The 24,460-nt window shown below is 41.6% G+C and overlaps 1 protein-coding gene across 1 annotated transcript; it reads left to right on the top strand.

Moving 5' to 3' along the window:
* Nucleotides 1-627: 627 nt before the first annotated feature.
* Nucleotides 628-15,739, top strand: MAPK1IP1L (mitogen-activated protein kinase 1 interacting protein 1 like). The gene is made up of 4 exons (XM_060142281.1): nt 628-776; nt 8,998-9,019; nt 9,714-10,421; nt 11,419-15,739. The coding sequence occupies exons 2-4, from the start codon at nt 9,002-9,004 to the stop codon at nt 11,428-11,430; spliced, it is 738 nt and encodes a 245-aa protein (XP_059998264.1). The 5' UTR covers nt 628-776; nt 8,998-9,001; the 3' UTR covers nt 11,431-15,739.
* Nucleotides 15,740-24,460: the final 8,721 nt, after the last annotated feature.

The following is a 24,460-nucleotide window of genomic DNA, read 5'->3' as shown; positions in this document are numbered from 1 at the left end:
TAGCACGTTCCCTGACGGCTGGGGCCACGTGTCAATCCATCATCTTTTGGGCCTGACATAGAGTAGGTAGGTAAAGGTTTATTCAAGACTGAACTGTGGGAGAAGAAATACTGATCAGAAAAAAATCTGCAAAGACATCCGTTCCTTTAGTTAATATCGATTTGTCAAGCCATTTGCAAACGTCTTCCCCTTCCTGTATTGCTTTTAGCTCTCTCCAATTTTGGCCAACGGATCCATGTCCCGGGGTTAGGCTGCATTCTCACCTAGCCAGCTTCGAGGCCTGGCCCTAAAGACCGCAAGCGTAGGGAATCCAGAACCTGCCTTCAACCTTCTCTTCAGGAGACAAGTTAACAATTTCCGCCAGGGTGCCCAGAACGCCACCGGCCACTGGCGTTTCCTCCAGACTGCTCAGAACTCCGGAACATCGGGGCTCTTTCCTCCCGCCCACCGAGAGAAAACAGCCGCCCGGGAGCGAGCGCAAGGAACAGCCGCGCCGCCGGGGCCGGGCGGGCCGCAGTGCCACCCGGGCCCTGTAGGGGGCGCGCGCGGCCGGGCCCGGCCGACCAGAGGAGAGGCGGAGCGCGGGCGGGGGCAGCGCGCTCGAAGCTCTGCGCTTCCTGTTCCGGCGCCAGGAGGAGCCGCGCGCTGCTGGTGCTGCTGCCGCCCCCATCTCCGTCGCCGCTGCTGTCGGTCGGGCTGCGCTCAGTTCTTCAGCGATCAGTTCCCTCGGACCCATCGCCGCTTCTAGACCTTGCTGCGGGTTCGGATCTTGCCGGGTGAGGCTGCCTCGGCGCTGGCGGGGTCGTGGAGGGGAGCAAAGGAGCACGCCCAAGCGGGACGCGGGCGCAGTAACGGAGATGCCTGAGTCGCTTCTTTGGGAGCCGGGGGCTAAGGGTTTCTCCCTGTCGTCTTCCTCCCGGCTGCGGGATGTCGGCCCTCTCGCCCCCCAAGGAGAAGGCGTCGGAGGCGGGTGACGTCGCGCCCGATGGGTTTCTCCGCGCGTGACGTCAGGCCTGGCTGGGGGCGGGGCGGGGAGCGGCCTGGCCCCTCCCCCACCCCTTCCCGGGCAGGCGCGACCCGCTCGGAGGCCGGTTCGCTCCGGTTGATCCCGGACTCCTTTTGTTCGTTTGGCCCTTTAGGGCTGCCGGCCTCCCGCCCCTTGGCCCTGACCCCCTCCCCCACTCAGTAATTTCCAATGAAAGGGAGAGGGAGGCCTAAACAGATTCTTGGTGGAGTCTGTGACGCTAGTTTAAGATTTTTCGCATTGTGACGTTTTGGTCATTATTTTCTAGAGGAGTTGCTAGCAGATACCTTAGATGAATACCCATGACAGAAACGATGAGAAGTGTTGAGTTCTGTAATACTCCCTTTTTGTAGGATTTAGGAGCACTTGGTGGCTTTGGACCGTTTTCTTCTGAAAACCAAGCGTAGTGCTTTTAATAAATGAGGATTCTAATGTTGGAGCATCGAATCGTACTCACTTGACTGAAAAAAATTTTTTTTATAGCATTGCTACTAAAGAAATACTCGTACACGTGGTGGTTGTATGGGCCTCATTACAGGGGAAGGTAGCCTTCAGAAATCTTTCAGAAGTTCTTTGTTTAGGAGTGTTCTTTGGGCAGGGAGAACAGACATTTTTCTTGCTACTGGTGTCTTGAACCTCCTATTCAAAATTAGTTTGTTTCAGAAACTTGAGCTGTGTGTACTAGAATGTCCTTTTCCCATCTCCAGGAGGAACGGAGACCCAGAGACAACCCCTTAACCGAAATCCTTGGGACCAGTGTGTTTTGGAATTCAGAAATCTTTGGATTTTATCTTTAGATTTTAGAAAGACAATAAGGTGCAAAGATGAGAGATCACACCAGCAGAGTCGGGGCAGCATCCTCTAATCCAACAGTAATATTTGTTCAGCGAATAGGGGAGAATTAATGGAAACTGTAAAATAGCCTCAGGTCAGGTTTTGCCACCAAGTAAGTTTTATGCCAGACCTGGGAGCATTTCTTTCATTTTTAGAGGTTTCTGAACTGAGAACTGTAGATAAAGGTTTGTGGACCTATCGTAGCAATTTGTAAAAGCTAACATTTGTTGAGTTTTCGCTATGTGCCAGACAGTGACCAAGAGAGTTGTTTATTATGTAAGTCTCACAGCAAATCTATGAAGTGGATGCTACTCCTGTCTACTTTCACCTCTGGGGTTGGCACAGCTCAGCTTGTTCAGAGCCAGCCAGTGAAGTGCAGTGTTACGTAGTCTGTCATACTATTGGCGTTCACTCTTTTTAACCATAAGCAATATGCCCACACACAGAGGAGGACAAGATAATGTGTCTGTTTTCCGGGCACTTTTATTATAGGCACTTGATTTACCAGTCCCATTTAGTCTCTCCTGTTACTGGTCCGTTCTTTATAGTTGAAGTAACAGGTTCCTTCAGGTGAGCTGACTCAGAGACATTCAAACCTTGGTCTAGAGACTCTCTGCTAAGGCTTTCATATTCCTCCATTTTCTACATTCTAACCAATTGGAAGTGCTTACACCAGGGGTCCCCAACCGCGAGGCCACGGACCCGTACGGACCCGCGCGTCCGTGGCCAGTTAGGAACCAGGCCGCACGGCAGGAGGTGAGCTGCGGTGAGCGAGCAAAGCTTCATCTGCCGCTCCCCATCGCTCTCATTACCGCCTGAGCCATCCCCTCCCCCCACCCCCGCTTCCGTGGAAAATTTGTTTTCCGTGAAACCGGCCCCTGGTGCTGAAAAGGTTGGGCACTGCTGGCTTACACTTCCCACAGATCTCTTGTCCCCCTCTCAGCTTTTGCACAAACTTCTCCTTTCCCTAGGGCCTATCGTAGCTCTTCACCTCATTGTTCTCCCAGACTGCAAAGGCACCACTCCTCGGGACTCCTTGTCTGATACTCCTTTCCTTGATTCCTTTAGGAGCTTTTTGAGGTGCTCCCATAGAGCCCTGCGCTTACCCCAGGTAACCTACTGTTTAAATGGTAGTTCTCCGCCATACTGTGAACGCCTTTAAGCGTTTATTCCACGCAATACTATTCATTTCCCCAAGGCCCAACGCAGTACCTGGCACCTATGTTCCAATAAGTATCTGAGTGTAGAAAATACGGCTGACATGAGGTTGTGGGAAAAAAAAAAATTTTAATTACATGTTTTTAAGTAATTTAAAATGTTCAAAAACTTGTAGATCCCCAATTTCTTGAGTTGCCCAAATGTAAATTAGAGTGTATCTGATAAACGCCAATACTAAAATTTATCCTATATGCTCATTCAAAATTTATATTTTCAGTACAATATATTACCACTACTGTATCCTCTCTCCATACTAAACAAAACCATGCAAAAATCCTGATTTCCCTTAGTGACTCTTAATAAATGTGTTACTTGTTTATAACTGTAGATTATTAAATATTTTACTTATCTGTGAAGTAGTCGGGAATTATAACTGTTTTGCTGATGGGAAGATGGTCTCTGGTTAAAAAGTTTGCCTTTTTCAAAAGATTCAGATAAAAGGATTGGTGTCCATGTTTCATAACTGTGTAGTCCCATACTGTTTATGACTCCACTACAATTTGATGGCCTGTTGAAATATTCCTTTTCCAATAGTCACTAGTAATTTATGGAGTTCAACTTTTTTTAAACCTCCCCACGATGGAATTACCATTTTTACTCTAAAGGCCATACGCTTACAGAAATGTTTTACTTTTCTAGTGCATGTTGAAAGAAATTTTGTACTCTTGTTTTAAAATTGCTCCTCAGAAAATACAATGATTGGGCTTCCCTGGTGGCGCAGTGGATTAGAATCCACCTGCCAACGCAGGGGACATGGGTTCAAGCCCTGGTCCAGGAAGATCCCACATGCCGCGGAGCAACTAAACCCGTGTGCCACAACTACTGAGCCTGCACTCTAGAGCTCGGGAGCCACAACTACTGAGCCCTCGTGCCACAACCACTAAAGCCCACGCGCCTAGAGCCCATGGTCCGTAGCAGGAGAAGCCACCGCAGTGAGAAGCCCATGCACCGCAATGAAGAGTAGCCACTGCTTGCCACAACTAGAGAAAGCCCACACGCAGCAACAAAGACCCAACACAGCCAAAAATTTAAAAAAATAAAAATACAGTGATTATTCTTCACACATGTACTGCCATAAAGTATTAACAGAAAGTTTTGGAAGTGATAGCTTTAGATTATTCTGAAAAGAAAATTAAAATCTTCCTTGATTTTACACTTTTTTTTCCTAGTTCAAGGTTGCATTGGCCTCATCTTAATTAGCATAATCCATATGTTTGAGAATCGTTTTTTAGAAAATCTAGGGTTTGGAGAATCCCCTGGCTGTCCATTGGTTAGGACTTGGCACTTTCATTGCTGGGATCCCAGGTTCAATCCCTGGTGGGGAAGCTAAGATTCCACAAGCCACGCGGCACGGCCAAAAAAAAGAAATAAGAAAACCTAGGGGTTTTTGTGGTGGTTTTTTTTTTACATTCTGCAACTCTTCTCATATTGGAATAGTGATGTCCAACTCTATTTTTTATTTTTTTGCGGTACGCGGGCCTCTCACTGTTGTGGCCTCTCTAGCTGCGGAGCACAGGCTCCAGACGCGCAGGCCCAGCGGCCACGGCTCACGGGCCCAGCCGCTCCGCGGCATGTGGGATCCTCCCGGACCGGAGCACGAACCCGCGTCCCCTGCATCGGCAGGCGGACTCCCAACCACTGCGCCAACAGGGAAGCCCCCAACTCTATTTTTTAACCTTTTTATGATGAAAGTATTCTCCAAGTAATAAATTGGAATGTTTCCAATTAATATGAACACTGTTTATTCTAGGCATGGAGAGCAGGTCACTTTACTATGCAGTTCTGTAGAACAGGAAGTGACTTATTTCTAATCCCTTTGGTCAGGGCTTTATTATTTCCTCTGTCTTCCAGGATTTGATTTTGAATTTAAACTTTTGAAAGCCAGAGTTGTGAATCAGTTTGATATTATTAACTAATGGAATATATTTTAATGTAATGCTATGATTAATTAACTATAGTTTTTCAAAAACTAAGAGGGAGATGAGTAATTCTGAAAACGCAAACTGTAAGACCACATGAAATTCATTGAGTTGCTTAGTTGGTTAGGTTTTCTGCTCCAGAATTAGTGTGAACTTTGATACAGAACTATTTTCTGTTTCGAAAAGGCTCACCCTGTTTGAAAAGAATGTTAGTCTTAGGTAGACTTTAAACTTGTGCATGGATAAACTTTAGTCCTAAGAATTTACTATTGTGTGATGTGACATTTTAGTATAAAACAAACCTTAACATGGGAATGACTAGGTAATTGTATTTGCTATACATTCATGATGTGTTTTTTAATATTATGAATTAAGAGCAGGGTTATAGCAGTTGCAGCAGTAGGCTTCCTGTTCATTTTCTTTATCATTCCTCATGATAACCAAATCATAAATAATAAAATTGTAAATGCAAGGATGGCTCAATATTAAGCAATATATATGTAACTATATTGTGATTGATGGGACAAAGGAGAAGAACTGCAAGATCAACTCATTAGATGCCAAAAAAAATCATCTGAAGAAATTCAGTGTTGGATTTTTTATTTTTAACTAGCAAAATAGGAATAAATAAGTTTAGCAAAATAGGCATAGATAGAAACTTCCTTACTGTAATTTTTTTTAAATCTCAAAACTAAAAATGAGTCATATAAACATTAGAAGCATTGCCAGGAGAGTTGAGAAGAAGACTGCTGTGCTCACACTATCTTATTTAATATTTCATTGTTTAAGTCCTAGCTTAGGCCAAAGAGAAAAGAGGTGTAAGTACTGCAAAGAGAAGGTAAAATGATTTTTTGCTAATGACATAATCCTTTATCTGCAGATTCCAGAGAGTCAACTGAGAGACTTTCAGGATAAAATAATTCAATAATGTCACTGCTTACAAAAGTAACACACTAAAATTTGAAAGGCTTTCCCATATATGAACAACCAATTAGAAAATATAATGGAAGAACCAATTTACAACCACAAGAAAACGTTTACCATTTAGAAATCTAACTCAAAAAATGTGTAGGAGTCTTGATTTTTAAAAACTGAGTGGGGACTTCCCTGGTGGCGCAGTGGTTGGGAATCCGCCTGCCAATGCAGGGGACATGGGTTCGAGCCCCGGTCCGGGAAAATCCCACATGCCGCGGAGCAACAAAGCCCGTGTGCCACAACTACTGAGCCTGCACTCTAGAGCCCATGAGCCACAACTGCTGAGCCCATGTGCCACAACTACTGAAGCCCGCGTGCCTAGAGCCCGTGCTCCGCAACAAGAGAAGCCACCGCAATAAGAAGCCCATGCACCGCAACGAAGAGTAGCCCCCGCTACCAGCAACTAGAGAAAGCCCGCACGCAGCAATGAAGACCCAACGCAGCCAAAAGTAAAATAAATAAATTTATTTAAAAAAAAATAACTACTGAGTGATAATAAATGACAGTGATGGGAACTAGAAAGACATACCTTGTTCTTGAATGGGAATATTTTATACTTTAAATGTATGAAATGTCCCCTAAATTAATCTGTAAATTTAATGTTTTTTTGTTGTGTTGTTGTGTTTTGTTTGTTTTGTTTTTTTACAAAATGATCTAGAAAAAAATAAGCATGAAAATATTCAGGAAAATCTGAAATAAACAGTAATAGTAGGTCATAAAATTTGTTTAAAATTTAAAGCTGCCCTGATAAGATGAGATGTTATAGTGTGGATCAGTAGGAAAGAATAGAGTTCACAATACCTTTGGGAAATGATGGAGGCTCTATGACTTGGTGGTTAAGAGCCTTGGCTCTGGGGGCTTCCCTGGTGGCGCAGTGGTTAAGAATCCGCCTGCCAATGCAGGGGACAGGGGTTTGAGCCCTGGTCCAGGAAGATCCCACGTGCCACAGAGCAACTAAGCCCAAGCACCACAACTACTGAAGCCCACGCACATAGAGCCCGTGCTCCACAACAAGAGAAGCCACTACAATGAGAAGCCAGTGCACCGCAATGAAGAGTAGCCCCCGCTTGCCGCAACTAGAGAAAAAGCCCGCGCACAGCAACGAAGACCCAATGCAGCCAAAAATACATAAATAAATTTATTAAAAAAAAAAAAAGAAGAATCTGCCTGCCAATGCAGGGGACACAGGTTCGAGCCCTGGTCCGGGAAGATCCCACATGCTGCGGAGCAACCAAGCCCATGCACCACAACTACTGAGCCTGCGTGCCTAGAGCCTGTGCTCCACAACGAAAGAAGCCCACACACCGCCAAGAAGAGTAGCCCCTGCTCACCACAGCTAGAGAAAGCCCATGCACAGCAATGAAGACCCAACACAGCCAAAAATAAATAAGTAAAATAAATAAATTTATTTAAAATATATATTTAAAAAACAAAAAAAAGAGCCTTGGCTCTGCAGTCAGACGATACCTGGATTTGAATCTCTTCTCTGCTTGTCACTAGCTCTGACCTTAAACAGGGTAACTTGCTAAGCTTCCTTTTCTCCAGCTGTACACTGGGAGTGGTAATAGAATCTGCATCTATTAAACGAGATTATACACCTAAAGCACTTAGCATGGTGCCTGTTCCATGATATATTTACATATATGTGTGTATGTATGTATATACAGTGTTTGTTGTCAATAGCAACTGTATAATGTGTTAAAGGTAGCTTGTCAAATGGGTTCAAGCCCTGGTCCGGGAAGATCCCACATGCTGTGGAGCAACTAAGCCTGTGCGCCACAACTGCTGAGCCTGCGCTATGGAGCCTGTGCTCCGCAACAAGAGAAGCTCCCCCTCACCGCAACTAGAGAAAAGCCCATGCACAGCAACGAAGACCCAACGCAGCCAAAAATAAAAATAAATAAATAATAAATAAATTTTTTTTAAAAAGTAGCTTGTCAAGTCTGTTGAAATAAGATAGATTATTCAGTAATTGTTGTTTGAAAGAACAGAAAGATTTTAAACAAGTTAAACCATAGAAGTACTATTAGAAGGCATAGGTGAATTTTTTTTTGTCTCATATGACAGACATCTAATTTCCTTAATGTCTTACAACGCATTAAAAAAAAGATGTACTACTAAGTAGTAAAATGATCAAAGTCAAAATAGAGTTCATACTGTGTTATTCTATTTATGTGAAGTCAAGGAACAAGTGAAAACTAAGAAAGTGATTGCTGAGTGGTAAAGGGGAATTGATTGGAATGTGGCATGAGTAAACCTATGGAGTGAAGGAAATGTTCTGTCTTGGATGGTTACAGGGGCATATGCAACTGTCAGAGCTTGTTTACCTGAACACTGATACGTGCATTTTATTGAAAGTGAATTATACTTCAGTTATAAAAATTGATAAAAGTGGTCCAAGGGCATGTGCATATTCACAGAAAAAGAAGTCTAAATGTGGTATTAAATTTAAATGATGCTCTACTTTCCACTTAAAGAAATGTAGGTTAAAACAAGATGCCAATTTTTAACCTATTATAATGGAAAATGATTTATAAATTTAATAACATCCAGTGGTGAAGAGGAGTTTTAAAAAGGTAGAGTGTAAATTGGCATGGGCTTTTTGAGATGGATCTTAGATGACTTTACCTGTTGACTATGTATTTCACTTCTGTACTTTTTCCTGGTGATAGACTCGAAAAGATAGGTGTTTAAAGATGTTCACTGTGTCATTGTTTAAAACAATTCAAACTGTGAACAACCTAAACTGCCACCAACTTGAGACTGTAAACTAAATTATGGATCACTTTTATATGATGTGCAGCCAGTAAAAAGGGATGAAGTTTACAGAGGTGTATGAACTATTATGGAAATTTTTCCTATATAAAGAAAATCATTATATAAATGATTAAGATTCCATTTAAGTAAAAATAGTGTATGCATAGTTCCTTAAAGAATATATAAGAAATTAAACACTGGTTTTGAAATATTCCTTCTTTCTTTTTTTTTCTTTTTTTTTTTTTTTTGTTTGTTTGGTCTTGTTTTTAGGAAAATGTCTGATGAATTTTCGGTAAGTTGATGCATTTACTCTTCATAAGTTTTTTGGCTCTTAGAAAAAAGACATGGTCCTAACTGTGGGCCCTAAGTCTTCCAATGTAAAAGAGATGCAGTTTGTGATTCTTGGTTTTTGTTTTTGTTTTTGTTTTTTTAGCATGTGATTTTGATAGATGATTTGCCCTAATTTACTTAGCTATGTTTGAAAATGCATTCTGTCGTATTTATTTCTTTATGAATCCTTAAGTAAAAAATTTTTTAAAGGGTTACTTCTGTTCTCTTTTAACCTGATAGTGTTAATAATAGCCAACATTTATTGAAAATTACATACCAGGCACTGTGTTAAGTGCATTAAATGAGTTATCTCATTTAGGCCTCAGGTTAACCCTAAACTGTTTTGAAAATGAGGAAACTGAAGCTCAGAGAGGGTATATAACTTGTTTGAGGTAAAGCCAGGATCGAGATCACACTATGTTAATCAGTTGTATTTAGAAAACTTGAGCTTCTCTGAGGAATTTGCATTGTAAAGCTGCTGTTTGAGGTAACTCCTAAATTTTGTATTAAATGAGTTGTTTTTTAAAAAACTGAACAGCTTGGCTTTTGAAGAATCCCTGACCCTATAGCTTACTATCCTTTATGGGTTTGTAATTATGTTTGGCATTGCTTGTCCCTGAATAAGGTCAGTAAGACACGCCTGTTTTGTATTCCAGTTGGCAGATGCGCTACCTGAACACTCCCCTGCCAAAACCTCTGCTGTGAGCAATACAAAACCCGGCCAACCTCCTCAAGGCTGGCCAGGTTCCAACCCTTGGAATAACCCAAGTGCTCCACCTTCTGTGCCATCTGGACTCCCACCAAGTGCAACACCCTCCACTGTGCCTTTTGGACCAGCACCAACAGGAATGTATCCCTCTGTGCCTCCCACCGGACCACCTCCAGGACCCCCTGCACCCTTTCCTCCTTCTGGACCATCATGCCCCCCACCTGGTGGTCCTTATCCAGCCCCAACTGTGCCAGGCCCTGGCCCCACAGGGCCATATCCGACACCAAATATGCCCTTTCCAGAGCTTCCAAGACCCTATGGTGCGCCCACAGATCCAGCTGCAGCTGGTCCTTTAGGTCCATGGGGATCCATGTCTTCTGGACCTTGGGCACCAGGAATGGGAGGGCAGTATCCTACCCCTAATATGCCATATCCATCTCCAGGGCCGTATCCTGCCCCTCCTCCTCCCCAAGCACCAGGGGCTGCACCACCTGTTCCATGGGGCACTGTTCCACCAGGAGCCTGGGGACCACCAGCGCCATATCCTGCCCCTGCAGGATCATATCCCACACCAGGACTCTATCCCAGTCCCAACAATCCTTTTCAAGTGCCTTCAGGACCTTCCGGTGCTCCACCGATGCCCGGTGGCCCCCATGTGAGTGTTTAATTTGTTATTTAACATGCAGTAATAGTCCCATAAGCACAACTGAAAGATTGTCTCCACTTTCGGATGGAAGATTAGAAAGCTTTTAAACCTTTTTTAAAAAGGTGTGTGTATATTAAAAAAGTAACTTTCAAACTTCAGGTAAACTTAGGTAAAGCATTTAAAAGGATGAAAACAATATTCCTGGTACTAAAAATAGAAAAATTCCCCAAATATCCCCAAAGACTTTGTAATGTAGTAAGCAGTGTCCTCAACAGCATCCTTGAGGTAAACTCAAAGATGTGTTTCATTGGATTTTTTTTTTTTTTTAACATTTCTCAGTACTGTTTTATAGCATCACACCAAAGCACAAGTTCACTAAAAGTAATCTCTGCCAGTCTGGCTAGGTATAGAGGTAGATTTTTAGAGAATCCAGGGCAGTGAATGTGTAACGTTGCCCATCTTTCATGCAACTGTCCATAGTGTTTCTCAGCCAACGTTTTGTTAGATCCTTAACAGTACTGATCTCAAGATTATACCAATCTCTGCATTGCCAATTATATGTAATGCTGTGTGCTTTACTGTCAGCCAGGCTGGAGTAGGGTTGACATCTTAGTTGAGGACCCTTTCTTGGGCGTATGACCAAATAGAAAAGCACCCCGTTTCCCTATGAACTGAGCCAAGTCAGATGCTCCATAGGGGCGAAAAAATCTATTTATTCTTAACAAAGTACTAATCAGATCTCCAGCCAGATTAATCAAACATCCACCTCAATTGTAAAGGAGAAATACCTTAATAAAGTGCCCCTAAAACTTCTTTTCATTAGTGTAACTTTTTGCTCTCTATATATTGTCTTAAAAAATTATTTTTGTAAATTGTATGCCAGAATAAGTGAGATGATTAGCTGTTTGGCTTTATTAAGCAATAAGTTTATTTTAAGCCACAGCAAGGAGTTAATCAACTCCATTTACAAAATCTAGAAGTTTACTTTTTCTTTTTTCTATTGCAGTCTTACCATTAAGTTAACAATGGATGAAGAGATGACGCTTTGCTTTTTGAAGTACATATATATATATGCACTTGAATGCATATATAAAAATTGCTGTTTCACTATTCTTAGAGGGCATTCATGAAAGAACAACTCTTGCACCTCTCAGAAGATATCTGCCTCTTGTGCTTGGATGTATAGTACATCTGATGGAAACAATCAGATAAAAATGTAAAAGTAAATCATTCAAATGTGATTTTTATTCGGTTTTTATGGAAAGTTAAAGTAATTAAGTATATTGAATAGCTCTTTGATACAATTTGTTTAAAACAAATTTTCGATTTGTTTAAATTATGAAACTAAATACTTATCACTTTTTCCCCTAAATAAACACACTTTGAAAACAATCACATTGTCATAATTTAAACAAATGATGCCTCTCAACATCTTGAGCTGCTCTATCTATAGGATAAATAAACCTGGTCCTTCTGAGGTTATCTTTTGGATATACATTTTAAAACTTGGTAATTATTGTCAGATGTTGAGTTCATTTTTATCCTTGAGCTTTTAGTAAAAACTTCATTTTGAGTTCCACCTGATTTATTTTTAGCCATATGGGTCATACAGCTCTAAAATCTGCCCTTTATGGAAACTGTTTTCTTTTTAATGCAGGCTAACATGTATATGTAAATTATATTCTTAGCGAATTGGTGATCTCTTTGTACTTGTAGAATAGATTATGATGTGTCCATATTACTTCGGAAAGAGCTCAAGGACGGAAATATTTCTCTCCTTTGTCTTGAACCTCAAACTAGAAGAGACCCTAGGAACTGCTTCATAGTAACAAGTAATTTGCAGTCCTACAAAACACTCTTCTACAGGAGTCTTCCTGTAGTCCCCTCCCCCTCGGTTCTTTAGAAGGAGCACTTCCCTTCATTCCATCCTGATGCAGAAAACTGGCACACTCGAGGGGTCTATCACAAACACAGAAGTTATGTTTAGAGAACCTTAGTCACACAGACATGACTGTTCTCTTTGTACAAGCGTGATCGAAACACGTTACGTCTTTCAGAGTCTGGCTAAGCTATGTCATCGTCTCTTGCATAGTTTTCCTGGATTTGTAACGTGCTTATGGCTGACAGTTCAGTTCTGTATTTGTTGACAGGTAAGACAGGTAAATAGGTAGAAGAATGAGTGCCATCCTCAAAAATTATTCTCTAGCTGTGACACTGAGGATAATCATAAAGTGTAGATCTCTGCAATTGAGTTTAAAGCAGTGTGACTGTGTTACTTAAAAATAAGTGGTGTTTGTAACCTCCAGAATAGCTTTTTGGCACCTTATCTTTAAATCCGATTTTTAGATTTGGGATAGAACTGACCATGTTATTTGTCAAATTTTGAATGTATTCATTAGGTTCCTAAAATGTATTGTGACTTTCTTGACCAGTATATGAGAGATTTATGCTGGAGCTCTTACCTTTGCTTAGAAATAAAATATTTAGTAGTTTATTTCTCTTACAGTTAAAATGTCAAGAATGCCAAATGCTGCCAATTTAATGGTTTGATAGCTACCTCCTTTTAAGAAAGCAAGATTGTCACCTTTGAGAGGAACATTCAGTCTTTAGGCCTCCCTTAAGTAGATGATAGATTCAGGCTTTCAGAACTGAAACTAATCTGTTTAGATATTTTCAGACTGGGGAATGTTAGACAGCCCTTTCATAGTGGCACAGTCTTTCTTTCACTTCTTTGCAGGGACAAGTGGCAGCTATCTGCAACACTCTTGGAATCTGTTGTAGCCTTCAGTTTATAAGGCAGTAGCCTTAGAAGGTGTCATAGCTTAACTTATCAATCAATATCATAATGTCAGCTAACTCTGGAGGGATGAAAGGCAAAGTGAGATGGCAGCAAAGATATCGCTCCTTTTGGTTATTTTGGTTGTCCTACCTTGGAATAAGTTGACAACTCTGGCTTTAGATAAAATATTTAACACTAGAGAGGATAACGTTTGACTACAAGAAGAATAGGTAGCAAGTTTGGGAATCTCTTATTGTGGAGACCATTTACTATCAGAGAAGATCTTATGCTAAAGGATTTAAAGGGCCATGAATACAAGATTTGGAATTATTACCCCTTATAAGTATATCAACTGCTGGTGACCCATACTGCCCAGTGTGTCCTAGATGATACTGCCGTTTTAAACTTGGCTTTTTGAGGATTTTCCAACTGATTTTTGGGAAATTTTTTTTAAATATAAGAATTGAAATCAAAGGGAATAGAATTTACTTTTACATTCTTTTTAATTTTCAAGCATCATTTCTCAACTTGAGGGAGGGGCATCTCAATTCTTGTGGGTACTTGGGGGCAAAAGGTAGTTTTAGGTTCAGGGTGGAGTTAAGAAAAGCAGAAGTTGTTTCAAGGGAGGAATGGAGGAAAGCATCTAAGAAGGTTTTTTTCTTTACAAGGGAATAATGTTGCTTTTAAAACAAGTTATGCTAGGCTGAGATTGGTTTGTGGAAGAGGCTGCTTGTTAGAAAGTATGTTTGGTCTTAAAGGGATATGAAGTACGGAATATGCTGCCATTTGGACTTTCAGAGCAGGAATTTTAAGATAAATTTGATGGAGATAGTTGAGATGTGTTGAGAAATAGTGTCTCTGAAGTTAGAATCTTAGATTTTGAAATTTTGAGCCTAAAAATGACAATGAAAAATTAAAGTATAGACCTTAGGTCCTCATTCACACACTCAGTCCTCGAGAATGAAGGCTCCTTAAAGGAGTGCTTACAATGCCTTGGGTTGTCTGAACTGGACCCGGCCTGACACTTTTTCATGCTTTTGAAGATGGCTGTTTACAGCTGTGACTCCATAGCCCTGTTTTCTGTAAAGTAATATATTGATTATTTGGGAATAGACAATACATTTTTTTAATTACCCAAGGGCCTCCTTCATTCTTTGTCAGTTTTACTGTTTATTGTTTTCAGTAGAGAATAATAAAAGGGCAGAGAAGAAAGGGGGTGAATTTTGGGCCTTGGTCTGTCATACCACTACAATGGGATACTAGAATATTTTCTAGGAAAGAAGTCAGTTTTTCCCCTGCTGTTTTTACCTCACAGTTATTAGTGCTACCTGTTGTAGTCAGATGTACAGCTTTTGAAACTATTCGTGTGTATCAGCATAGCTCTACTCAGAGTTTCAGTTAAAATACTGTGCCTAGTTTGCATATCAATCAGTTGCCTACACTTCCAAAAGATTCGTGCCAATGTCTTCCTTCCTCACCCTGAATAATCTAGTGCTAGATTTATAAAATGCCTGGTTTATAAACCTTGGAAATTCAACCTAAGCACAGACCTTCAAGTGTTCAAGTTTTTGAAAAGCGTAAGGCTTGCTTCAGATGAATCACACTGATCCACTGTACTGTGCATAGAAAGTGGTGGGTGGCTTTCAGGGAAGACTATAATTTTATCTTAATAAAGCAATATTTAGTATTGAAGACAGACACTGTTTTATTTTCAGAATTCTGCCAAGTATAACAAAAATTGCCAATAAAATAATCAGTATTAAAGAAATGGCCATGCAAGCTTCTGGCAATAGACAGCATCTGAAAACTGCATTCATTCAGCAGACACTCAGATGTCAATGATCCAGGTGCTTTGCCAGATGCCAGAGATACAGAGACGAAGAGAATGCCTGTCTTTCAGAGGCTTACAGCCTAGGGGGAGGCATTACAGAATTGATGAGTACATCCAGTATTAGTTTACCTGGACAAACATATTTTAGTATTGCCGCTGGTGGAATTTATAGACTAGCCTTTGAGCATTTAAAGAACAAAGTAGGGCATACCTTTTTTTAAAGTAAGAAAATGCTTTCAAGACTGTAGAGTTTGTCAGTGCAACTATCAAGAGTGCAAAGTAATGGGATGTTTTTCCTGTAATTTTCCCCTGGATAAAGGCACTTTCACTGCCTGTCACTGATTAGTAGATCCTGATTTATTGCCATTAAGTAAACTTGACTTCTTATGCGTGTTCTATAAAGCATTTTTTTTCCTTGATATTTTTGTATTTTTTCTTGATATTGTGATTTTTTTCATTGACTTAATAATGACAAATTTAATGTATGTAATTGTCTATGCATTTTAAGTTAAACTGCCTAAAATGTGATTTGACACATACACATTTGTTTGTATTATGAACTGTAAGCAATCTGTTTGAGATGTTAGGTTTTATCACCTGCTGCTGTATTTGTAAACAAAGACAAATGTTGCTTTAAGACGTAATTATAATTAGGAATAGTCTATGGATGTGATACTTGATATTTTTTAAGATAAACTTGTTTGCTTTTGTGTATTACACCTGAAAAGTTTTTTTTTTAAATGTATTTTCATGGTTTCACAGTTTTTCCATTTCTTTTAATCTTTAAGCCCAATTCTGGGCTTCCCAGAGCAAGTCCAAAGCTTGATTAACTGCAAATTTGTTGTCATAAAGAGAGAAAGAAAAACAGCCCGAGACATCCCTCTGTATGTGATCTGCCATTCACTAAGGCATTTAAACAGGCTGCCTGGGAACAACCCCTCCTCCACAAACCATCTTTCAGCAACACATTGTCCACTGTGAGGATTTCCTTTTCTCCCTTCAAGGCTAGCCTTGCTTTGTAACCAAGTTATCTACACATGAAGTCAGGGAACTTTCCCTATCTGCCCCTGCTGCCACCACCCCGCTTTCTTTTATGAAAGATACTGCTATGCCTGTAGTAAGGGTCACATTATTAAACTTGGTATATAGTTGCTGTTTTCTTTCCACAGGAAAAGGTTTGCTAGCCTTTCTTGAAACCCATTGTGAGTGGGGCTATAAACAAGTGAATAATTTGTGGTATATTGTTTTCGGAAAGGATTTCTGCTTTTTGCCTTTGGACAAAAAAAAACATAAATTTTTAAAGTTGCATTTGATGTCTTAACATATCTCCTAAAAGTACCCACCTAAAGTGGAGCTGTGAAATAGGTAGTGAAATATAAGATCACTCTGGAGCAGGGCTGGGGGTTTCCCATCGTGAAATGACATTCCTTTGACCAACACATTCTTGCCTGGGTACCTGACACAAGCAAGTTCTTTTTTTACCACCATTTTAAAACTTAGCACTAGTCCTTTTGCAACAGTCCTTTTGCAAAATAGAATCCTAACTATAAGCTCATTTATTTTAGATAAGACAAGGCAATAGAATTCTAATACCAGAAGAGAATTTGGGCCTTCTCATAGAGTTTGTTCCTATCGCATTTGAACAGTATTCTCAATGAGGGCAGGTTTTTATGTTGATGCATTAAACAATTTCTTTTCGTACTGTATCTTGCAGTTCTCTGGGATTCCCAGAACGAGGAGGAGACAAAGCAGGTTCAGCTTAGTTCCTCTCTGCTTTCTCTAGAGCAGTTCCACTGTATGGCAGTTTGGGCTGCCATAACAAAATATCATAGACTGGGTGGCTTAAACAGTATAAATTCTTATGGTTCTGGAAGCTAGGAAGTCCACGATCAAGGTGCTAGCTAGTTCAGTTCTCAGTTTCGATGAGAGCTCTTCCTGGCTTGCAGACGGCTCCTCACTGTTTCCTCCCATGTGGAGAGAGAAGCAAGCTCTCAGTTGTCCCCTTTTATACAGACACTAATCCCATCATAAAGGCCCCATCTCCAAATACCATCATGTTGCAGTTTAGGACTTAAACATGGATTAGGGTGGCAGGGGCACAATTTGGTTCATAGCACTTACAGATAAGGTGTTTGAGGGGACACAAAGTTTTGCTGCTTTTAAATTCTTAAAAACTATTGTAGATGACCACATCTCTAGCTGAGGTTAGCTAAAATCAATCGAATCTCCATCCATCTAGAATTCTAAACTATGCTTAAAGTGTTAGTGTCACACAAGAAAAGAGGATTATTTAACAAGTTTTTGCTCTGCCTTGTTTTATATTAGGCCTTATTTTTTAAGATGGTCATTTGGATGAGCATTCCTTAAAGATAGGTAGATTTAAAAGACAGCCTTTTTTTTTTAGGGATAAGGAAATCTTTAAAAGAGGTTAAGTAGGGCTTCCCTGGTGGTGCAGTGGTTGAGAGTCTGCCTGCCGACGCAGGGGACACGGGTTCATGACCCAGTCCGGGAAGATCCCACATGCCGCGGAGTGGCTGGGCCCGTGAGCCATGGCCACTGAGCCTGCGCGTCCGGAGCCTGTGCTCCGCAGCGGGGGAGGCCACAACAGTGAGAGGCCCACGTACCGCAAAAAAAAAAAAAAAAAAAAAAAAAAAGGTTAAGTAAATCCCAAGGTCTCCTTACATGACAATGGCATCAAAACAGGGTTTGTCCACTAGATTATATTTTGCTCAGATATCCAGTACCCTTTATATGCAGTTCCTTGATTACCAATCTAGACCCTTGCCTTTTCTCTTCCACAAGACATCCTGACTTGTTCTTGTCCCCTTAACCACTGAGTAGATTCCAAAGCTATGGGAAAACTAGGAAAACACTCAACTGGTTAACTTTTTAGATAAAGAGGCCAAGTTAAACTGAGCTTCATGTATTGTCCTACTTCTTACCCAGCTTCATTTCCTGGGAGCTAGTAACTATAGCTCTTCTGTACACTTTACATACTTTAGCTCATGGAACTCTTAACACCCTGCATTTGAGATATACACAATCTAGGAGAAGACAAGTCTAGTTGACTGTTGAAATGCACTGTCCCAATTAAGACAACAAACCTCTAAGACAAGGACAGTTCTTAATCCTCATTTTACAGATGATGAAACTACAGCTAAGAGGTAGAGATCACATAGCTGGTATGTTATGGAACTGAGAATCCTAGGTGTGACCGATCACAAAGCTTTGTTCTGTTCCAGTTTGCTGCAGAATGCTGCTTTCCTAAGAACAGGTTCTCCATCTTACACGTGCCTGCCATGGTTGCCTTAGTGCTGTAGTTCTGCTTCCAAAATTGTATACCTGGAAAGTCAAATCCATCTAACATGTATTGAATGTTATGTAGCAGACCTTTCACACAGTTTATGTCACTGAATAAGTTTCATTAGATATTCACTTTAAAAATCTAGTGTTTGTTTGAAATGTATATCCTTAGTGTCTGGTGAATAAGCACAGTTCTTAAACTGCTAACTTGGAGAGTTGTATTTTCACAAACAAAGACAAATAATATTCAGAGGTGTAGCATTAAGAGTAGGTTAAAATATGGATGTGAGAATTGTTACAAAAGGTCCTGGATGATCAAATCACTGGTTTCAGCCCTACCGATTATTGAAGACACTGCTTATCCAGCTGCCCCAAAGTGGGAAAGGCTTGGACAAGGCTGTCAGAGCGGCTGAGACAAAAGAGGTTTCTGTTAGTAGTAGATGAGCAGCCAAGATGTACAGGAACTGTACAGAGGGTGGGAGAGTCCAAGGGAGGTTCTACCGAGTATGGCTTGACAGTTCTTTTTTTAAACTTGCTGATGCAGGACATGCTAAGTTAAAACATCTAAACTGTTGCTTAGTTACTGCAACACAGAAAAATCCCAAGTACTAAACTTAATGAATACCTGGATCCCTTCTTGACTGCACAAAGAAATCTTTACTAAAAAAGCCCAAACTACATGACGAACGATCAGGACTCAGTACTTGGTCTCTTTATAGAAGGGGGATGAAGAAGATTAATGTAAACTAGGAGAAGCCTGTTGACAAACTTCACAAGACTTCTTACCTGAAAGGTGGTAACAAGTCTCCACCTCTGGCGAGTCCGTAATAGAAATCTGATCAAATTCTAGAATACAGTTTTTCATGGTTCAGTGAGCAGCACAATTGCTAGGGATTCAAGGGCAGAGTTTTTAGTTTTGAGCTCAGCCTGGCAGTGTGATTTGGTACAATTGACTAGCTTCCTGTGCTGATTTACCTTATCTATAAAACAGATAATCATGCTCAAAATACTCAAAGCACCAGGAGGGAAAAATGGAACATTCTTTCTTGGAGGGATTCTATTTAGTGTACTAGCATTAACTAAAAGATTACACATCTAATATATAGTATCACTGTTAATGCTTTTTAAAAAAATCAGATTGTCAAGCTTGAAGGCTACACAATGTGATGATATATTTATTAAACACAAAGATTGCCTTATAAGTGGCCATACATGCCAGTTTGCCTGGGACAACTCTGGTTTATGTTGTCCAGGCGTAATTTTTTTTTTTTTTTTTTTTTTTTTTTTTTGCGGTATGCGGGCCTCTCACTGCTGTGGCTTCTCCCGTTGTGGAGCACAGGCTCCGGACGCGCAGGCTCAGGGGCCCAGCCGCTCCGCGGCATGTGGGATCTTCCCGGACCGGAGCACGAACCCATGTCCCCTGCATCGGCAGGCGGACTCTCAACCACTGCGCCACCAGGGAAGCCCAGGCATAATTATTAACAGTACCCTCCTTGCATTCTCAAAAGTGTCCCGGATTTAAGGATAAATTATATGGTTATCTTAACTATAACAAAATAGAATGCAAGTGAAGATTTTCCATGTTTGTTTCCTGAGATAAAAAACATCCTAAACATGTTTTAGCATAGAATTAACCTTTCCTTCACATATATTATCTAGGGTGCAACTTATACTGCATCTTATAAAGGTGAAGAAAAATATCCCAGTCACTTAATTGCAGCCACAATTGTCTTCAGAAAATCCCCAGAGAAGAGAGCACATTCTAGTCCTAGAACAGGAAGCCATGCCTTTTTTAAACAGAGAAGCTAGATAGAGAAGGGGAGATGGGAATAAGGCTTCCTACTTTTCTGGGCATCTGTCCAAAGGTTCTTGCCTCATAGCCTCAAATGTGTTTCTTTTCCCCCCATTCTGAAAGCAATTTCCCTTAAAGCTCCAAGTTCTTTCCTAACTTAATCTTCTCACAAACTCAGTAGCACTGAAAATCATGTCCAATTTTGGGGGTCTTTAGCTGCTACATACAAACATCACTAAATCTCTGGTAGAACTGCATTTCATTTCCTCCAGTCCTGGGCTGACACGAGTGTTTCTAATTCACAATAATGGTGGAGGGGAGGGGACAGTGAAATTATTAGTTCATAGGGTCCATTAGTGGCAGGAAATAAATGATGAAAACTTAAACCATTTCAGAAATATCTGTTGGCTGTAGTAATCGTTTTCCAGTTTTTGCTATTTAAGCACATTTTTTAATACTAGAACTTGGGATCTCCTGTAAGGATTCAGTGCTTCAGGGGTTGCCACGCTAGTCTTCATCAAGCTGTTGGTAGAATGTCTGCTGCCACGACCAAGTTCTCAGAACGATCAAGTTCTCTCACATGACTGCATGGCGAAGTACTTGGAGTTGCTGGAAACCATGTTTCCTCGGTGCTGGTGTGCTAGCACACTCCCTCGTCCCTCCTGCAGTTTGAGTCCTGCCCTTTACCACAGGCAGCGGCTTCTTAGCTTAGAATTCCGACAGCATTGCCATAAAAGTACATGTCCCCCACGGTGGTAAAAATCAGTTTTGCATCTTGACCACAATTTAGTGACACATCTGTTCTCAGCACACTATTATGCTGCAGTGGTTGTGAAGTTAGAATCGGAAACAGCTCACTGAAAACATCCGATTGAATAGAAAGTGAAACCTCAAAATAAGTTTGAATATCCATTTGCTGCTAGTACCTTTCATAACAAAGTACTTGGGAATCACATCTGACTTACTCATCAGAAAATTATTACTCTCAAACAGCCCATACTCTGTATAATGAAAAGCATATTAGCATTACCAGGGGGAGGGTTGGAAGGAGATGCAACTGGGATGGGTACATGGAGGACTTGTTAGAGTCTGATAATGTTCTATTGAGTGGGGTGAGGGCTATACATGAGTATTCGTTCTATTTATTTAACTCCAAAGATATGTAATACTCTTTTGTATGTACAATTTACTTGTTAAAGCATATGGGGCCTGAGCACCTAATAGTGAAAGGAAACCCCAGTTTCACCCAGACTCCCTTTGAGAAAGGTAGAAAGGCCAGGCTTCAGTGTGACTGATTCCTGAGACATGTAACAGTATCATAGGGCTGTGCCTAGCGTCAGTTTTTCCTTTGTCCTCATAACTGAAGATCTCAATTGCTTTAGGAGACAGATGGTTGTCATTAAGAACACAAAACATAAAGGGTCTGCATAGTGGTCCATTCAGTCTAGCATCCAGGCTGACAATGACAACAAGAAATGTTCTGTGAAAGAGCATAACTGGTACCTAAACCCAGCACGAGACAAGTGGAGAGGCGATTAAAAGCATTCGATTTTATAAGGCATTGTGTTAGGCTAGTACAAAGAGAATCACAGAATAAATATAGCCCCTCCCACACAGGAGGAGAGGATAGGGATGGTATGCTCCATGGTGATATTAGGATAAGTGGAGAAAAACGAGGAAAACACAGACTGAGGATGAAGTGGTGCAGGAGCGTGTAAAGAGCACAGGTTCTGGAACCTGACCAGCCATATACACCGCTTACTAGATATGTCACATTGGGTGAGTTACTTAACCTCTTGCTGCCTCCATTTCCTCAGCTATAAAAGGCAGATAACAATAATTCCTAACTCCATAGTGTTTTGAGAATTAAATGAAGTAATCCAGGTAAAGCACACAGTGCTTGATGTCATAACCACTCAACAAATGTGAATGTACCACGGGACCTGGAAGGCACTCTTCTAGGTGTTAACATTCTAGCAGAAGAAAGAGAAAAGTGAACAGGTCGTTTTCATTCGGTGTGATGTTCCAAATGCAGGAGATGCAGATGACTCAGAAGACCCAAGCAGCACCTGAGAGTTAAGCGGCTACCATATTTTGAGCACTACAGCCTCCTAAGGGCTTGCATCACATGATCCCGTTGAGTCAGGGGGTAAAATTCAGCTCTGTGAATGCAGAGCTGCATTCTTTCCCCTTTGCGATGCAGATCTCCATCAGTGATTCAAGGCATCTGGCCCTTCAGAAAAAGTCCTGTCTCAGAGAAAATGAATACAAGAGGGAGACTGTCCTCACCTCCAGCCTGTTTGCCCCTGGCCACATTTTCCTAATCACATCCATACTCTGTTTGAAAGCAGCTGACTTTGGGGTAGGCTAAGGAATGGTTATGTGAGTAAGTTTCCGGAGAGATGCGAGGCAAGCAGCTACTCTGGGGAGGAGCTGATTGAAGCTGCTTGAGTGTAACTATGTGTTCCCAACATTCCAGAGAACAGCTAGCCCCACCCTGGAACGGCTTTCCCAGCATTATTTCCCAGTGACGTCAGCAGCATACCTGCGAACACAGCTTGTTTCATGGCTGCCCACAGCTACACCATTCCTTCTTGCTGGCCTTTGGGAGTACACAAGACCTATTCATTACAGAGTCTCAGGCCACTAGGAACTCTGAACACCGCATTTTTAAACAGAGAGCCCTGCTTTTCCAAGGCTCCTTTGCTCCAGATTACATGAGAGACTTTAGCCCATATACAGGGATGCCAACTACTACTTTGATCAGGGAATAGATAAGAGAGGCATTTCTTGGAATGAATACGGGAGGATCTGAGCCTCGGATAAAGGGAATTGAGAAGACTTTGACCTAAGACAGAGGAAGACAGAACAGTCCTAACTTAAATGAGCAAAAATGTATCAGCACATAGAGTTTTTCATTCAACTGGTATTTTTAAAAATTTATTTATTTTATTTATTTATTTTTGGCTGTGTTGGGTCTTCATTGCTGTGTGCGGGCTTTCTCTAGTTGCGGCGAGCAAGGGCTACTCTTCGTTGCGGTGCGTGGGCTTCTCATTGCGGTGGTTTCTCTTGTTGTGGAGCACGGGCTCTAGGCTTGCGGGCTCAGTAGTTGTGGTATGCGGGCTTAATTGCTCTGCGGCAGGTGGGATCTTCCCGGACCAGGGCTCGAACCCGTGTCCTCTGCACTGGCAGGTGGATTCTTAACCACTGCGCCACCAGGGAAGTCCTCAACTGGTATTTTTATTAACCACTTGCACTGTGCCATGTGCTAGTAATTCAACAGTGAACTAGTCAGTTTCTGCTCTCACGCAGCTCACAAGCTAGTGGCAGAGACAATCATTAGATAACATTAATTGCACTTGTGATAAGTGATGGGGAGAGAAGCATAACCTAGTTTGTAGGAGTCCAGTAAAGCTCGCCAGAGGAAACAACATTTGAACTGCCATCTGAGGGGTGAGCAGGATTTAGGCAGGAGACAAATTGGGAGAAGGGTGCCAGGAAGACAATATAAGAGGGGCAAGAAGGCAGTCCTTGAGCGCAGGGAGGGAGGGAGGGCCGGGAGTGGGGGTACCTGCCTCCCTGTTGACGGTGCTGGGGCAGACGATGTGAAATGGAGCACACACAATAGGGTGGAAGCCTGGTGATCGGCTCTACTTCTTTCCCCCGTTTTGTCTACTAGATTAAGTCAACTATCTTCCTATTGACAAATGCAGAGACTCCAATAAACTCAGCTTCAAGTCTTTAGAATCCCTTGACAGTCCAGGGTAACCATACCAGGGAGATCCTTTTCATAGAGATCTGGGTTCCCTGAGGTCTCATTAAACTAATATTTTCCCAGCCTGGTGGAAGAGGAGGTCTTCAGTTTTATTTGTTTGTTTGTTTCTTAATTTCTTCAACTTTATCTTTTTATTTATTTATTTATTGGCTGCTTTGGGTCTTTGGTTGCTGTGCCCGGGCTTTCTCTATTTGCGGTGAGCGGGGGCTGCTCTCTGCTGAGATGTGCAGGCTTCTCATTGCGGTGGCTTCTCTTTGTTACGGAGCACAGGCTCTAGGCACACAGGCTGCAGTACTTGTGACACATGGATTCAGTAGTTGTGGCGTGCAGGCTCTAGAGTGCAGGCTCAGTAGTTGTGGCGCACGGGCTTAGTTGCTCTGCGGCACGTGGGATCTTCCCGGACCAGGGATCGAACCCGTGTCCCCTGCATTGGCAGGCGGATTCTTAACCACTGTGCCACTAGGGAAGTCCCCATAGATTTATTTCTAACCCAGAAAAGCTGAAGTCTATATAAGGTACACAAGGGAATTTCAAATCAACTGCTTAGTCTATGGCTGCCTTAGGAAAC

The sequence above is a fragment of the Lagenorhynchus albirostris genome, chromosome 1 (assembly GCF_949774975.1).
Source record: "Lagenorhynchus albirostris chromosome 1, mLagAlb1.1, whole genome shotgun sequence".
Lineage (NCBI taxonomy): Eukaryota > Metazoa > Chordata > Mammalia > Artiodactyla > Delphinidae > Lagenorhynchus > Lagenorhynchus albirostris.
Note: the sequence above shows the minus strand (reverse complement) of the source record. Positions and strands in the feature narration are given on the sequence as shown.